At 48.7% G+C, this 17152-nt stretch overlaps 2 protein-coding genes across 4 annotated transcripts in view; both read right to left on the reverse strand.

Moving 5' to 3' along the window:
- The window catches only part of MTFP1 (mitochondrial fission process 1), a 4820-nt gene extending 969 nt beyond the window's left edge, over positions 1-3851 (reverse strand). Inside the window, exons 1-3 of one of the 2 annotated variants that reach the window (XM_042441675.1) lie at positions 2890-3851; positions 1875-2011; positions 1478-1698 (exon numbers count right to left, since the gene is read on the reverse strand). In XM_042441675.1, the coding sequence (XP_042297609.1) occupies positions 1478-1698; positions 1875-2011; positions 2890-2998 (467 nt within the window). In that variant the 5' untranslated portion in view covers positions 2999-3851. Of the gene's footprint in view, positions 1-1477; positions 1699-1874; positions 2012-2267; positions 2517-2889 lie in introns of those variants that run through there. The other variant, XM_042441676.1, reaches the window with a different exon arrangement.
- Positions 3852-3993: 142 nt separating this feature from the next.
- SEC14L2 (SEC14 like lipid binding 2) lies at positions 3994-17152 on the reverse strand. Of its 2 annotated transcripts, XM_042441672.1 has the most exons (12): positions 17011-17152; positions 14117-14192; positions 11799-11842; positions 11538-11597; positions 11094-11282; positions 10344-10439; positions 9897-9957; positions 9724-9807; positions 7405-7511; positions 6339-6478; positions 5913-6082; positions 3994-5167 (listed from the first exon to the last, which is right to left on the reverse strand). In XM_042441672.1, exons 1-12 carry the CDS (start codon positions 17062-17064, stop codon positions 5019-5021), a joined length of 1230 nt encoding a protein of 409 aa, XP_042297606.1. In that variant the 5' UTR covers positions 17065-17152; the 3' UTR covers positions 3994-5018. The 2 variants fall into 2 exon arrangements, with proteins under 2 accessions (XP_042297606.1, XP_042297605.1); XM_042441671.1 differs by lacking the exons at positions 14117-14192; positions 17011-17152 and adding an exon at positions 13932-14089.

Genomic DNA, 17152 nt, shown 5'->3' on the forward strand with positions numbered 1-17152 from the left:
GCTGCTATGACATAAAAAGGCCAGCAGATGGTGCTACTGTCTAAGGCTGCTATGACATAAAAAGGCCAGCAGATGGTGCTACTGTCTAAGGCTGCTATGACATAAAAAGGCCAGCAGATGGTGCTAGGTTCCAGGGCTGCTAGGACATAAAAAGGCCAGCAGATGGTGCTACTAAGACTGCTATGACACAAAGAGGCCACCAGACGGTGCTAGAGTCAATAGATGCTATGACATAAAAGGCCACCAGAGGGTGCTAGTGTCTTGACATGCTATGACAGAAAGAGACCACATGATGGTGCTAGTGTCTAGTGCTGCTATGCCACAAAAAGGCCACCAGATGGTGCTAGAGTCAAGCCTGCTATGACACACAAATGCCTCCAGGTGGCACTAGAGACAAGGCCTGCTGTGGCACTCAAAGGTCTCCAGGTGGCACTAGAGACAAGGCATGCTGTGGCACTCAAAGGCCTCCAGGTGGCACCAGAGACATGGCCTGTAGGGACACTCAAAGGCCTCCAGGTGGCGCGAGAGAGGATGCCTGCTATGACACTTCAAAGCCTGCAGGTGGCACTAGAGAGGAGACCTGCTGTGACACTCAAAGGCCTGCAGGTGGTGCTAGAGACAAGACCTGCTGTGACACTCAAAGGTCTGCAGGTGGCACTAGAGAGGAGGCCAGCTATGACACAAAAAGAACACCAGATGGTGCCATTGGATAAGAAATGCCACTTTTCTGCTATGACACAAAAAGGTCACTAGATGGTGCCATTGGATAAGAAATGCCACTTTTCTGCTATGACACAAAAAGGTCACTAGATGGTGCCATTGGATAAAAAATGCCACATTTCTGCTATGACACAAAAAGGCCACTAGATGGTGCCATTGGATAAGAAATGTCACTTTATGCTTGAAAGGCAGCTGATTTTCCTTTCTGCTGCCTTGGTTTGTTTCTTTGTCCTGCTAACCTTGAGCTGGATATCGGATGGCATGAGGGCAGGGTCGGATGAAGGGCTGCAATGGCTCAGAAAAGGCTTCAGAGACCTTAAAATGCCCGCCTTTGGGACTAAGTGAGCCAAGGCGAACATGGCCTTTGCATTTGGAGGAGGCTGCTGGTCTCCAAAATGCCCAGCAAGGGGTGCCCATGCCATGGAAAACCATCTTGCATGGCAGAACACCAGAGGTAATCAATACCCGATGACCTTGCGGCACTCAATGGCACAGAACATGGTGGCATGATGCCCGTTCCACAAGGCCCTCCTCTCTGGGGTTATTTATAGATGGACTAGATTCTCTGTCTGGGAATGTCATTTAGGTCCGTGTTTTATCAAAGGGAGGCACAGGCTGCATCAGCATGCCAGGAAGGACCCAGTTTGGCACCTGTTTAACTGGCATTCTGGGCATTGTGGTTGGGTTGTGGAGCCGTGGCGGTGTGGTTTTTGATGCATTGGGGGGAAAGGGGTCTGGGTGCGAGAAGACGGCCTACCTGTCAATGGGTTTGATGATGAAGGGGATGGCCGAGAGCCCGAGGGCCGTCGTGGCCCACTTCCGGGCCGCCAGGGGCCAGTGGGTCATGCGGCCCAAGAGGTAGAGGGAGGCGGCACAGATGCGGTTGATGGTGAAGCCGGGGATGGCGACAGAGGCCAGGGCCTGCCAGACGAAGGTGTCCGCCACCGCCACCGTGGCCCGCCTGGCCCGGCCCTCTTCCTGGGAAAAAGGAGAGAGAAACAGGGCCTTAGATACCCAACTCAGGGCCCAGGAGTCCCAACCAGGCACCCAGGATGCCAAGGCCTGGCATTCGAGGGCTCCTCGGCCGTTGCGCAACCTTCGCCTTCGCTAGAGACCATGTTTGAAAGCATGACTCCATGAAAATGGAGACTCACCTCAGCAGCAGTGGCAGCCTTCTTGCCCTTATCGACAGCGTCGGCGGTTACGTAAGCGGTGGCGATGCCATAGCTGGCCCAGACCACGGAGACGGGCACCACGGCCCGGAAGGACTCCCCGACTTCGTTGGTGTATCCTGGAAGAGATGGGGAAGCTCAAGGGGGATGCAACGCGCCTTGGACCACCTTACGCTCAGGAGCCATCTTCCCATGGCCCCCCAGCCCGACCCCCTTCTTCTGCCATGCAGGAACTCTCTGTCAAAGCATCCCCATTGACAGGTGGCCATCCAGCCTCTGCTTTAAGACTGGCGCTGGAACATATTTAGCTGTGTGGCGATGGTGGGTAACCCAGCCTCCCAGGTGCCCTTCTGGACGGTGGCTCCCAAAGGGCACCTTGAAGCTCAGTCTGGAAGGGCCCTCGAATCTTAGGAGGAGGAGGAATAGGTCCATTGGTGGCTGGCAACATTCAGAGAGCGATACAGTGAATCAACCCAGAGGATGCGCTACATGAAAAGAGAGGGACATTGTTGCCTTACTATGGGAAGGATACAAGCGCAGTGGCAAAGTTAAGCTTGTTGCAAGGCCGGAGCAAGGCAGGGACTTGGCAGGTCTCCCAAGGGCAGTCGGGGGGCTTTGATGGAGAGTTCCTGCATGGCAGAAGAAGGGGGTGGGACTGGATCAGGGCTCTTCTTGGGGTCTCTTCCAACTCTATGGTTTTATGGTTCTTCTCTGGGTTGTTTCTGCAGTGCCATGGGGGCAAAGGGGCCCAGGCTTAGGGTCGTGCCATCCTCACTGCAGAAACCATCCACTTGAGCTTCACGTGGCTTCATGCTATGGAATTCTGGGAAGGGTGGTTTGCCAAACACTTCTCCTTCCCTGTCAGAGGGATCTGGGACCCCCCCCCCCCCGAGGACCCATCCCAGGATCCCCTAGCCTCCCTGCTTCCATGGGGGTGCAGCCAACCAGGAAAGGCCCCTGGGAGGCCGCCTTGCAGCAGCCAGGCCCCCTGACTCACCCAGGTAGCGGAGCCAGCTCTCCCGGAAGGGGTCCTTCTCCTCCCCGGAGGAGCCCATGGCTGGCAGCCCGGCTCGGGGGAGGGGCCTCGAGGAGGACGCCACGCCCATTCTCCGCCCCCTTGGCCCCGCCCCTGCTTCCCCGCCCTTCTCCTGCCGCGAGGAGGGAACCCTGGGAGTTGTAGTCCCTGGGGGTCTTGGAGGGCAGTCTGCTGCAGCAGGAGGAGGAGGAGGAGGAGGGCCAGGCCAGGCCTTCCCTGGGCCGGAGGTGGGTCTCCTTTCTTGGCTTACCCTTGGAACCCTATACCTTTGGTGCAGCTAGAGAGCTCCTTCCAGACAGGGCCCCCTCCCCAAAGGCCTTCCCTTGGCTGCTGCTGGCTGGCCCTCTGCCACTAGGCATGCTTTGGGAGAGACTTTCTGCATGGCAGAAGAAGGGGGTGGGACTGGGCCCTTCTTCTTGGAGCTTCTTATTTGGGGCCAGAAAGAGAGGAGGGAAAGGGACACCACTGGGTTCAAAGCTTTTTTTGGGGAGGGGGAGTTCCTTTTGGTGCTGCAACAAGCACTTCCCAGAATTCCACAGCACTGGTGTCCAACTGGAGTATGGGTTTCTCTTTGGAGGCTGAAAGAGTGTGCCTTTGTCCATGGCTGAGTGGCAGCATTTGAACCCTGGTCCCCAGTACCAGCCCCCCCACTTCGAGGCTTTGCCAGGCATGGCCAGAGCCACCAGTAACAGCCAGCCCCTTCCAGTTGGCAGAGGGGGCAAAGGGCGGCATGGCAACTGGGGTAAGCTCCCTTTTGGCCTGGCACCACTCTTCTGCCCCTTCTGTGCCCCCTTCTCAAAGCCAGCCAAGGGCAAAGCGGAGAGGGTTGGGGCTGGAGATCACTTGGCCAGCTCAGGGGCCCAAAAAGGGAGGCCCAAGGCTTGGCATCCCTTGGGGCTGGGGTCCCAGGGCCCCTCCATAGAGAATCATTGGGGAAGACTGGCCCATAGGGAAACATCAGGGAATACTTTCCAGGGAAGCCAACCCTTGGGAGACACTGTCCCTCACAACCACCCCTCTGCTTTAGGATCATGGCCGTCGCACAGACCAGAAATTCAGTCCAAATACCAACGTCAGGGTTTATTAAAAGCTCCGGTCTTCCACATCATTGAAAACCAAAGATTAAATTTTGGATGGGGAAAACGAAAAAGTGCTGTGCTGTTTCTGTAGAGTCCGCCACGACTCCAGTTTTTGCTGGGAGCGAAGGGGTGAAGAAAGCTCACAGTGCAAGGATCCCCACCTGGAGCACATGGCCTGGCATGTAAACTGGAGAGATGTGTGTATTCGGAGCGCACACCATGTGCTGGTTGTCGGCGGCCCTTTGATTGAGAGTTCCTGCATGGCAGAATGGGGTTGAGCTGGACGGCCCTTTTTGGGGTCTCTTCCAACTCTACGATTCTATGATTCAGGCCTCACAGGAATGGTTTATTAAGGCAGTCTGTTAGCAGTGAACGGGGCTCTGGGTTTGCGAGCGCCGCTTTGGAGGCGCAAATTGAACAGGGAAGTGGTCAAGCTTCTGTGGTCAATGGCATGGGGGGATCGGTCAGTAGACAGGTTTGGTCAGCAGGGTCGCAAGAGGAGGTAAGGACCAATAAAAGTGGAAGGGAAGCTAAATAAAATAAGTCATGTCGGGGACTGTGAACAGTCATGGCCAACCATGCCTTTGCGCATCAGTGCGGGGGAAGCATAGTGTCTTCAGACCCCACTGACTGACCACTGAGGAAACCCTAACACTGGACTTGGGGACCCTTGGCCAGAGCTATGCCTGTCAGAGGGCAGAAAACACCGTGTAAACAGAAATGGGGGGCTACTCCAACCTTCCCACTGGCACTGAATGGGAATGAGAAGCCCCCCAATATGGCCATACCCACGCCACCCCTCCATTGCCATCTACTTGGCTGTAGCCACCCCAAGAGGACCCCAAAAGGGGGGGGGTACACATCGTATGAAAGCAAGGGAGCAAGGCATCATCATCATCATGAGGTTAGTCACTTTCCCAGCCCTATTAGACCCCCATCCTTAACATTTGCTAGCTTCGAAGAGGATGGACCCCACTCCCTTGCCTTCCCAAAGGGCTGGGCCAGGCCCCATCAGGCATCATTGATCTTCATCTCCTTCGTCAGGTCTTCCAGCTGCTTGAACTCCTCTTCGGCTTTCTTGTCCGGCAATAGGACCTCCACCGTGTAGCTAACTTTCTTGGCATGGATGTAGCTGTAGGTGTTGTCGAACCGCAGGACGTCTGGAGGACAGAACAAGTCAAATATCGGTTGTGTTACCTTCGCTGGATGACAAACACCTATAGCCAGCAGTGGCCAAGTTCAGCGGCTTTGGATCACTGCAAGGACTTGTATGGCATGTAAAAATTAAGTAAAGGGTACGTTGGGTTCCAAAGCACAGGAGTCAGACAGACTGGGGATACTGGGAAAACCAGTTTGCTATAACATCTTCCTATACCGCCCTCCACATCGCTAGGCCCTACTCATGGGTACAGTGCTTTTATTTCTAGAGAGATTCCTTAAACGTAACCCAGAACCAGGGGCTCAGTTCAGGAATTTGACAACATAGGAATGGTCCTAAATAGTGCCACACAATGAAGATCTGAAAGATGAAAGGATGCATGAGACTGAGACATATATAGCGCGCATGAGACTGAGTCATACAGTTAGGTAAAGGCCACTAAATGAGAGGAGGAGAACTTAGGCAGACATATATAAGCCTCACCTCAATCTATTCTCTTCTTCATGCAGCTCTTATCCATTCCTTCTTTCATCTCCTTCACTCCCTCAAGTCTTTTAGGTTTGCCCAAAACGTAAGGCAATAGCCACAACCCTGTGGTCCATGTCAGTTTCACAGACCAACCCTCCCTGGCCAAGCTGATTTTTAACCCCAAGCACATTCATATTGCCTCCAGATCCAAGTCTAGGAAGGAAGGGATATTTTTCCCAGTCTACCCAGTATGGGCTGGCTGAGTCGGGTGCACTTACAGATGCCAGCATCTGCGCAGGTGAGAGAGCCGTCCTCAGGCACCAGGTGAGCGTTGTAGCGCTGGTTGGGATGCACTTCAGTCATATCGCTGGCATGCTGGCGCGACCCAATCTTGGTCTTCAGGTAGACGCCAAACCCTATGTCGGCGCTGTCTGACATAAACTGCCACCTGTGAAGAAGCAGAGAGAAGGAGGTTTAATGAACCCAAAGGGAGAAGATGATTCACTTGCGCGATTTGCCCCCTCTGTGGACAGGTTTGGAGTTGGAAAACTACCTATGCGCATGTTCGTATAAATTAAATTGCAATTCAGACATATATATATATATATATATATATATATATACATACATACATACATATATATATATATATGTATGTCTGAATTGCAATTTAATTTATATTTATATATATATATATGGCTTACCTGAGGACGCAGCCAGGGAAGAGGATCTCGTACTCCACTTGTTGGGAGGAGCCCCTATTCACCACCACGGTGTGTTCGTATTGCTGCTTCACCTGGTCCCTTACGTAGTACTTCTTGGGGACCTCGCCTCCGTAGTTCAGCTACACAAGAGAAGACCACCATCGGCAGGTTGAGGGGCTGCGGGCTTCCCAAAATAAGATCTTCCTGACTAGACCCCTTTGGTTTGGGTACAGTCTACTCCAGGGGTGAGGATTAGACAGCCCTCCCAATGTTTCCGGCAGCCCTAGCCAGCCTAAGCAATGGTTGGTACGCTGGGAGTTGCAGTCCAAGAGCATCTGGAGTGCCAGACCATTTCCATCCTGATCTGCTGAGCCTATGGCTAGGCGTTCTCCTTCCAGAAACTGGAGCCCTGTGTCCAAAGGAGAATAACTAAAATGGTGAAGGGCCTGGAAACCATGAAGCCCTATGAGGAACAACTTAGGGATCTGGGGATGTTTACCCTGGAGAAGAGAAGGTTAAGAGGTGATATGATAGCCCTGTTTAAATACTTGAAGGGATGTCATGTTGAAGAGGGAGTAAGCTTGTTTTCTGCTGCTCCAGAGATTAATATATGGAGATGGAGTAAGCTTGTTTTCTGCTGCTCCAGAGAATAGGACCCGGAACAATGGATGCAAGCTATAGGAAAAGAGATTCCACCTAAACATTAGGAGGAACTTCTTGAGAGTAAGGGGTGTTCAACAGTGGAACACACTCCTTCCTTGGAGATCTTTAAGCAGAGGCTGGATGGCCATCTGCCAATGGAGTTGCTTTGAATGAGAGTTCCTGCATGGCAGAAGAAGGGGGTTGGACTGGATAGGGCCCTTCTTGGGGTCTCTTCCAACCCTACGACTCTATGGTTCCCCAACCTCCATGATGCCTGTCTTTCCTAATCCTAGACTCTTATCGACACTCCCAATGAACGTCTTCCAGAGGCCTTTCACACCACACAGTTATAGCACTATGATCCCACTTTGATGAACTGGCTCTGCAAGAATTTTGCTCTGGAGGACGTGCGCAACCTCCATACCTTGGTCTTGCATTTGGGGTCCCCGTCCGGGTCAGTGAGGGACCCCCCATATTCCACAGGGAGCTCCTTGGCATCAATGTGCTTCAGCAAGACCTCCTTCCAGTTCCCTAGAAGAAAAATAAGAGGGCTTTCAAGCCAACATTGTTTAATGATCGTTCACATCAACCTCTGCCAACAAATTTCCCATGTGCAACTCCCACGTGACAAGTGGAAGTGCGCGCGGCAAGGAAGCCAGGTCTGTGTTTCTTTCCTTTCCGCAACTTATGCAAGGTGCCATTTAAAAGGAGTACATTATGCACACAGCCTGGATTACAATGTGCCTTGAGCAATTTGCGGGGGATTAAAAAGGATGGGATTATCTCCTCTGGTGCAAAAACCTAGCATGAGTGGAACCCAGCTGCCCTTTGTTTTTTTCAGGCTGTTTGGTACCAGAGGTCAGCGCACTGAATGGTCAAGCCATCTTATAACATGGTCAAAGTACAATAGCTGCCGTTTGGCTTCCAGGGAGAGTTTCAGACTTTCAAACTTGCACCTTACTCCCTTTAAGGTAGACCAGTGTTAACCTGATATAGCACGCATGAAACTGCGACACAGAGTCAGGTTTGCATAAGGCCACTAAATGGGTTTACAGCAAAGAAAGAGACGTATGTAATGTGGAGAATTTCATGCTCCCAGCCACCAGAGCCCTGCACCAGTAATCCTATTAAAAGCAATTGTTCTAATACACTCATCCCTCCATATTTGCGGCTTGGATTATTCACGGATTTGATTAATACGTTCTCTAGGAATCTCTAAGTCCTCCAGAGCAACTCTATGGTCAACTTAAACTAAAAGTTGCACCGAAAGACCTAGAGATTCCTAGAGAGGACACTCTACTAGGCCTTTGTGGCTCCTCCAGTGCAACTCTATGGTCAGTGTCTGTCAAAGTTGCAATGGAGGACCTAGAAATCTAAGTCAAATCCACTTGTCTGTTTGAATTGTAATGCAACACGATCCTCTCAAGTGCTTGCCAGTCTTCCTCATGTACACAGAATTAAGCGAACATAGTGACACATGTGCATGTATGTGTTTTCCTTTTTACATGTAGGACAGCTAGGGATTTACTTTCCTAAAAGGAACCAAGGACTCTTCTGAAAAGAGAGCAGGTTTTTTGGGGAGGGCATTCCTTCCTTCCCGCATCCAAGTCTGGATCAGGGTTACAAAAAGCTTAGCGCCACTTTCCTGAATGGGTTCATTCATGCGGCCCTGAATACAGAGGCGCCTTATTTATGATGCTCACTAGAGGATGCAAAACAACAAGGGCATGGGAAGAGAGCATTGGCGCAATTGCAAGAAGGGGGGCCAGGGGTGGCGGACATGCCCCAGTTTCTCTCCAGCGCATTGAAGAGGAAGCCAGGCAGCAAAGCATTGCCACTTTTCCCTTTATTGCTTGGTTCTCCGGGAGACAGCCCTTCAGAAGGGAAGGTTTGAGGGCGCATGGCTCCATTGCCACAGACAAGGATCGGCTGAGAAAATGCTGGTGTCGATTACCTCTCTTTTAATCAAATACCCTGGACATAGCGATACCTTTTATTTACGATATCCATTGGACCCAAATGATGTACTTGAGGCAGCAAAATCCTGTTATAATTATGCGCAAATGTGGCAGCCAGTGGAGTTGGACTCTGGTGTTTGCTCTTTGAATCCCATTCTAATAATTGTACTGTACAATTATTTTATTTACCGTATAAACAATTTACTTAGAACTTACTTAGAAAAGGCCTAGGCAGCCAAAGCCTGGCTGAAAAGCAGTGGCACAGGAGCCAAATAAATGCCACAAAACCATTGTAAGCCTGTCCTAAAAAGGCTCTAGGATGCGCTGGGCACATTGCAGCCTGGAAAAAAGCCTCACCCCTGCCATGCAAAGCTGCCCCTTTTATACTGCTTTTTCAGTATAGAATCATAGATTTGGAAGAGACCCCAAGAAGGGTTTTGATTCAGTTCAACCTCATTCTTCTGCCATGCAGTAACTCTCATTCGATGACAGATGGCCATCCAGCCTCTGCTTAAAGACCTCCAAGGAAGGAGACTCCATCACAATCTCTAAAGGAGTGTCTCTTCCACTGTCTAACAGCTCTTGCTATCAAGAAGTACCTCTGGAGCAGCAGAAAACAAGCTTGCTCCATCTTCATATATTAGTCTCTGGAACAGCAGAAAACAAGCTTGCTCCATCTGTAGGGATATGGGGGGACAAATGGAAGCTCTGGGACCCAAGGCCAGGTCCTCACCCCGCTTCCCAGTGCTACAAATGACGGCCAGTTTAACGCAACCCCTACTCACCTCCCAAGACGACAATCTTCTTGCGTGTGTCCTCACTCAGAAAGTGCTTCACCAGGTTGTAAGCCACGGGGAACAGCTTTGGCGCTGCGCAGACGGAAAAGTTAAAGGTGAGCCCGTGGCGTTTAGAGGGAAGGGCGCGCAATTTCCAAAGCCGCGGAAAGATTTACGGTTACCTTTGATAACGAAGACACGTTTCAGGGACTCGGGGTAGTTCTCTTCGAACATGGCGAGGAGCTGGAAGGCGAGAAGACAAAATCCATTGAGATTTGGAGGCACTTTACTACTCCATCTTGTTGTTGTTGTTCATAGAATCAAAGAGTTGGAAGAGACCCCAAAAAGGGCCCTGATCCAGTCCGACCCCATTCTTCTGCCATGCAGGAACTCTCATTCAAAGCATCTCCATTTTGACAGATGGCCATCCAGCCTCTGCTTAAATTCCTGCGGACGCCATGAAAATCTCTGAGGAATTTACTCTCAGAAATTTACTCTTAGTCAGAAGACTAAGCCCAGCTGATTAACCACTCCGCATTTAAAAGTGGGAAACTCCAGGGAAATCCGTACAAAGAGTAGGAGAAGCGTCTCGGCATCGGCACCATCAACCGCCTGGCCATGATTCTCACCTCTGAATAGGCGTCCACCGCTGGCTTCCATAGATGCTTCAAGCTCAGCCCCTCGAAATCGTAGATCATCATGATGGTTTCGACCTTCTTCCCCAGCTTTAAAAAAGCAAGATGAGGAAGTTTCAAAAAGTAGTTAAAAATGCCATTTACACGAGCATGTAACTTATAACATTATAACCCAAAGGGTGCTCAGCAATGGCTCCTCTTCTCCGTCCTGGAGAGGTGACCAGTGGAGTGACCGGTGGGGCTCTGCCCTGGGTCCAGTGCTATTCAACATCTTTACCAATGACCGACGACAGAATTGGGGGTATACTTGTTTTCTGTTGCTCCAGAGAAAACTATATGGAGATAGAGCAAGCTTCTTTTCTGCTGCTCCAGAGACTAATATATGGAGATGGAGCAAGCTTCTTTTCTGCTCCTCCAGAGATTAATACATATGCATTAAATTGCAGCACTTACATTCACCCACCTTGCTTTTCACCATATATAACTTACATTGACCTGCCTTGCCTTTCACCATATGTGTGTGTGTGGGGGGGGGGTTAAAAGGTAGTACTTACATTAACCTGCGCATAAGTCAACTCAGGTTATTCGGGTCAATTTTTAAACCTAAATTTCTAGGCCTATGAGTGAGTATATACGGTATTTGTCACAGAAGCAGAGCAGATTATTCGGCTGAGTATCAGAAGCGCATGGATGCAGACCCTGCCTATGGCTTGCGCTCTATAGCATGGGAACCGCGGGAGTTACCTTTTTGGTTTGCGCATCGCAAAGGCCGCGCATGATCTCGCAGTCCTGGAACTTCTTCTTGAGCAAGTCTTGCTTCGAAGCCGAGAAGAGGATCCCTTTGGCGTCGAGGGGGCCGATGATCTCGTACCAAATGGGGCAGCCGTCCAGGTCAAAGCCGCATCTTCCTCCAGACATGTACTTCTCGATAACCTATGGGGAAAACATATATTAGTCTCTGGAGCAGCAGAAAACAAGTATGGCCCCAATTCTGTCGTCCAAGTCATTGATAAAATGTTGAATAGCAAACTGGACCCAGGACGGGACCCAACCGGACACCCCACTGGTCATTTCTCTCCAGGACAAAGAAGAAGAGGAGCCATGGCTGACCACTATTTGAGTTATAATGTTTACTTGTATTTGAGTAAGTTTACATGCAGAGACATTGCAAAGCAACGATGAACTGACCTCTGGGGCCCGCCATTCTAGGATGTGGTCCGCATCCATGCGCTTCCGATACTCGACATGCTGTTGGGAGAAAAACAGAATAGCGTCAGAGAGGGAAATGGGTCAATTTCTGCTATTACATATGTAATTGATTCATTGATAACTCACTTCCCAACCCCAATAGGTATTCTGTGACATTCTGCACTATTCGTTTGTGCACATGATGGTGCACCGCTATGCGTTTTTCTTTAATAATTTCCTTTTTAAATAACAACTCCTTACCTTTCGGAGCATGGCCTCGGACTTCTGCAAGTCGAAACACCTGGCTGCAACGGAAAACCGGGGAGGTGAAAGAGGAACCTTCACAGTTTAACAAAAGGCAGACCACCTGTATACAACAACTATTGACATTCGGTGAGTTTTGCACCTCTTTCCAGATGGAGCCATTTTGAAACCATTTTGGGGAAACCGTAACGCTCCACCGCCATCGCCGATTTGCCCAGATTTGTGGCTGCGCTTAATGAGTTTTTGCTTATCATGCCATCTCAGTCTCTTGCAAGTTGTCCTGGAGGGTTTGCCGAAATGAATGCGGCTATTCCTGCTCCGTATCATCATCATACCTTTTTTTCCCTGGTTCTCCTGCCCCAGGGCAACTAGGAGCATGCAAAAGCTACACAGGTAGAGCAAAACATTTCACACCGGGATCATGCTAAAAGAGCCATTGGATGCAGACAACGCATGGAATGAAGAACCTGCAATCTCTTTCCCTGTAGCTTCCATCCATTGCTCCATTGGGTCCTGTTCTCTGGAGCAGCAGAAAACAAGCTTGCTCCCTCCTCAATATGACATCCCTTCATGTATTTAAACAGGGCTCTCATATCACCTCTTAACCTTTTTTTCTCCAGGCTAAACATTCACAGCTCCCTAAGTCTTCCTTCGGTCACAGCCACCGGTCCGACTTGATAAGCGTCCAGATTACAGGCATCTACTAGCAGTAGAGGCTTGTTGTTAGCAACCTCTACTCAACAGAGTCAGGAAAGGTTGCAAACTTATCTGGAGGTAGTATCATTGCCTTATCTCCTCCACACCATGAACTGTGATGGCCTCTCAATATCTGCGAACGGTCCTTTTGCTTGTGGCTTATCTTTCCAGCAACAAGATTTCGGGGCAGAGTCTCAAGTGGGACCTAATCAGATCCGATCCATCCATTCGCAAAGACATGCGTTAGCAATGTGGCTCAAACCTCAAATGCTACAGCTTCTGAGGAAAGATGGAGTGGCTCTAAGGTGCAATGCAAGGAAAGCTTTGGCAGCGTCCAGAGCAAGGGAGCATGTAGCCATTAGGACACATTTGCAATACAGTAAAATTATGCGCCGTGTTTTTACGGTGCGCTGGCTACTCCTACATGTTGGGATTGAACTTACTACGCACTCAACCCTCTGGTCCTGGCCTTGGATTTTTGCTCTATATGAACCTGTTGGGTTTAACACAGGTCTTTTTATCAGACCTGGGCTCAAGGGTCACTGATGGTGTGGTTTTTGGACTTGAGCATGCAGAAAGCACATGGGTCATGGTAGGTATTTTCTAAAAACACAACAGCTGTGGGGCCATAACAGGGAGCAAAGGTAAGCCCCTCTGCTGCCCTTCATTGCTTCCATAGTCTCCAGCCTATTCCCGTACCATTGCTCTGCTAAACCCCAGCAGCACATGCATGCAGGCCTGAACCAGAAAGTGGTTGATCCCATTCAACTAGGGATGTAAACATGCAATGGGTTTGTTGCCCCACAGACATGGGGAGTCCACCATTCAGGTGTGCTGCCAGGGAGGTGATGCCACCTGAAGCCTCAGGTGATGCTGCCAGGCATTTTTAAAACCCGGTCAGCCGGCCCTACCTACAAGGTTTGGCAATAAGATGGAGACATGTTTGATGCAGACAGAGTGGTTGCGTAAGGCCATAGTTTATCAAGATGAGCATTAGATAAAAGTGAACGTTGGTTAAAGTGGCTCACTTTAACCCATTGTGTAACCACTATGTTGGGTACATAGAAGATCCAGGCTTATGTGCATGTGGAGAGCATGTGTGTGTGTAGATGTAGTAGCTATGTATAGAATGTGGATATGTGAGAACAAGCTGCAAGCGCAACGGCTGTGCGCTCCCTTGCTCTGAACGCCACGAAAGCTGCCCCTCTTGGGTTTCTACCTTTGTAAAGGAACCATTTTGGAAAAGAAAGCTTTGCATTTCGAACATGCTACCTTTTGAAGCAATATTTTCCAAAACTGGCAATGCGATGCCTGACCTGCGATGATGCGTCACGGCAAATCCTTATACGCGTCGCCGACCTGCGCTATCCGAGGCAGCGAGCCGAGGTTGGTACGCCAAAAGCAACCAGGTCCATAGCAAGTAACTCTACTTACCCCGAAGCCATTTCAGGACATAGATCCCAATCATAGACCCCCAAAAGGGCCCTGATCCAGCGCAACCCCATTCTGCCATGCAGGAACTCTCAATCTCAGAACCACAGAGTTGGAAGAGATCTCCAAAAGGGCCAATGCTGAGTACGCCAAAAGCAACCTGGTCCATAGTAAGCTGTGCTACTCATCCCGGAGCCATTTGAGGATGTAGTAGTCATCCTGGGCAGGGAGCAGAGGCAGGATGTCTTGGATCTTCTCGCGGAACTAAGGAAAAGGAAATGAAACGAAGCAGGGTTAGGATCCCTTTGCTAGGTTTGGCTTTAGAGACCCTTTAATGGGACCCAGTCCTAGTGTTGTGATGCCACTCTGATACCACAAAATCTTGGGGTTTGCAGTTTAAGGGACAGATACTCAGTCTTTTCAGCCACAGATACCCTAAAAACTATGTATCCAGATGCAGCCATGGGTATTAAAGTGGCATCCTAGGGCTGCAACTGCATAGTGTGAAAGGGCTTTTGCAAACGAAATCCGCCCGGTTTCGCCACCTTGCGACATGACGTGGCATTTGCGAAACCGTGTCACGGTTTGCAAGCTCTTAATTAAAAAATACTTTGGACGTAATCGCGCTTTGCTCATGTGAGTTGGGATTAAACAGCTTGCCCATGCCCAGGACGCATTGAGTCCAGCCATAACATTGGTGTTGGGCATTTCCAGGGCAATCCTTTCCTTCCAGTCTTCTGTTGTGTGCGCCTTCCCTTCTAGCAGCCTCCAAACAACCCCATTCATTGGGTTTAGGGTGCCAGCTCCTCCGCCACCATGCGCCGGAGGAAGAGGCATCCCAAAAAGCATCCAGAAAAGCAGGGCATGAAGAGGTTACAAAGGGCCCCTGCTCCATTGGACCTTCTGGGTTGGGAGCCCTTTGCCTGGGAGCCATCGTCCGTCCATCTGTTCCTGCAACAAACCTCAGATACGGATCTAGCAACACCTTGATGATGTGCCAGTTGCGCAAAAGAGGCGCATCGGGGACATTGGCATTGCCAACTGTCCTAGAAAAACAGCTATGGATCTGATAGTGAATTGGCACATGCTTCCCATTAGTGCCTTGAAGCCAAAGAGCATGCACTTGGCATCCCCCCCTTTTTTTGTGGGCATGTGCAGCGTGATGTTGCAATGCCCCACTTGTGGAAACTCTCCCCCAAAGCAATTTTGGGTTGGCACCCCGACATATATATACCCTCCGTCCATAAATCAAACTATGCACCTTCCTCACCTGTAGCCTTGTGCAAGCTACACATGTTTTGAAGCAGAGGAAGAGGCAGAGGCGCACGGCTGGCCATTCCCTTCCCTCTCTCTGCTTCTGGCGCATACTTACGAAACTGATAATGGCTTAAAAACGGAAAGCTGGATCAGACCGACCTTTGACCTGACCCTTGGATCTTATGTAAGCTGCCCAGCTCAGGCAGCAGTCAAGAGATGACTGCAAGGAGGTTATCCGGCCTCTCGCCGTTTGGTTTCAACCAGGAGCAGAGGGGAGCGTTTGCCCAACAGCCCAGCCAGGTAGGCCAGGAAGGATCCTCCAAAGAATGACGGCCCAGGGACCTGGCTTCTCCAAAAGGCCCAAGAGGCTGGACAGCTCTCCGAAGGCCAGAAAGCCAAGAAGAGGTCCTCCTGGTTGAGCATCCCTTCTCTGGGCATCCAAATGCTCCTCCATTTGACACAGGCTCTAAACGAGAGCGTGACACCTTGGCTTTCTTTTAATTATTTTTAATTCTTAATTATATTTATTTAATACAGAAAAACAAAAACATCGACCATCAAACACCGGACACTACAAGTAAACACAGACACAGACTTTAGGTTTAGGTTTGTGCCCAGAATTAAAATATTGAAAAATATTTTAAATATTTAATAAATATTTATATTTATAATATTTATATTTATATATTGGTATAATATATTTACATAATATTTATATTTATACAGTATTAATATAATATATTTATATAAATTTATATAATATTTATATTTATATAATATTAATATATTTATATTAATTTATATATTTATATTTATATTTATATAATTTATTTATATAAAATTTTATTTATAATATTTATATTTATATAATATTTCTATAAAATTTATATTTATAATATTTATCTAATCTAATATACAAAAATTATATTTATAATAAAATATTTATATTTATATACTATAAATAAAATTATATAATATATATATTTATAATATTTATATTTAGATAGTATTAATATAATATACTATATTAATATAAAATTTATATTGATATTTATAACATTTATATTTATATAATATTAATAAAACATTTATATAGTATTCATATTTATAACATTTATATTTATATAATATTTATATTTGTATAACATATAATATATTTATATTTACATAATATTTATAATGTATTTCTATAATATTTATTTTTATATTTATAATAACAATAAAATATTGAAATGGTCCAAAATCAGGTGGCTGAGAGAGACAGAGAGAGAGAGTGAAGCCCTTGCTCTCTGATGCTTTGTTTTGTGCACATGCTTCTGAAAAACATTGCGCATAGGGCAAACAGTCCCCTTTTTGGGCTGCCCCAATAGGAAAGTAGTAGTGGCTGAGTCAGTGGGAGGCATAGTACAGTATCTCAGATGCCTCCAGAGCTGGGACCCTATAGGAGGCTCGGACAGAGGCTGGATGGCCATCTGTCAAAATGGGGATGCTTTGACTGAGAGTTCCTGCATGGCAGAATGGGGTTGCATTGGATCAGGGCCCTTCTTGGGGTCTCTTCCAACTCTAGGAAGCTAGGATTCATCCTCCAGGTGTTTTGGACTCCAATTCCCAGAATTCCCACTATGCATGCTCATGGATCAGGGATGCTGGGAATTGAAGTCTCAAAGGAAGGAAAGTCTAGAGGAGCAAAGTCCCCTGCATAGGGGACCTGGCTCCTCTCACCTTGGGCCTCCTCCAGGTTTTGGACTACAGCTCCCAGAATCCCCACTATGTAGGCTCATGGGTCAGGGATGCTGGGAGTTGCAGTCTCAAAGTCCCCCCTCACCTTTGACAGCGCCTCCGCCTGCTTGGAGCTCAGGTCCCCGACGTGGCCGCTCATCCTGCAGATCCTCCTCTGCTGCCGCTAGTACTGCTGATGCCGCTGCTTTCATGACCCAGGCCACGCCCACCGGCACCAAGTCACGCCC

The sequence above is a fragment of the Sceloporus undulatus genome, chromosome 10 (assembly GCF_019175285.1).
Source record: "Sceloporus undulatus isolate JIND9_A2432 ecotype Alabama chromosome 10, SceUnd_v1.1, whole genome shotgun sequence".
Taxonomy (NCBI): Eukaryota; Metazoa; Chordata; class Lepidosauria; order Squamata; family Phrynosomatidae; genus Sceloporus; species Sceloporus undulatus.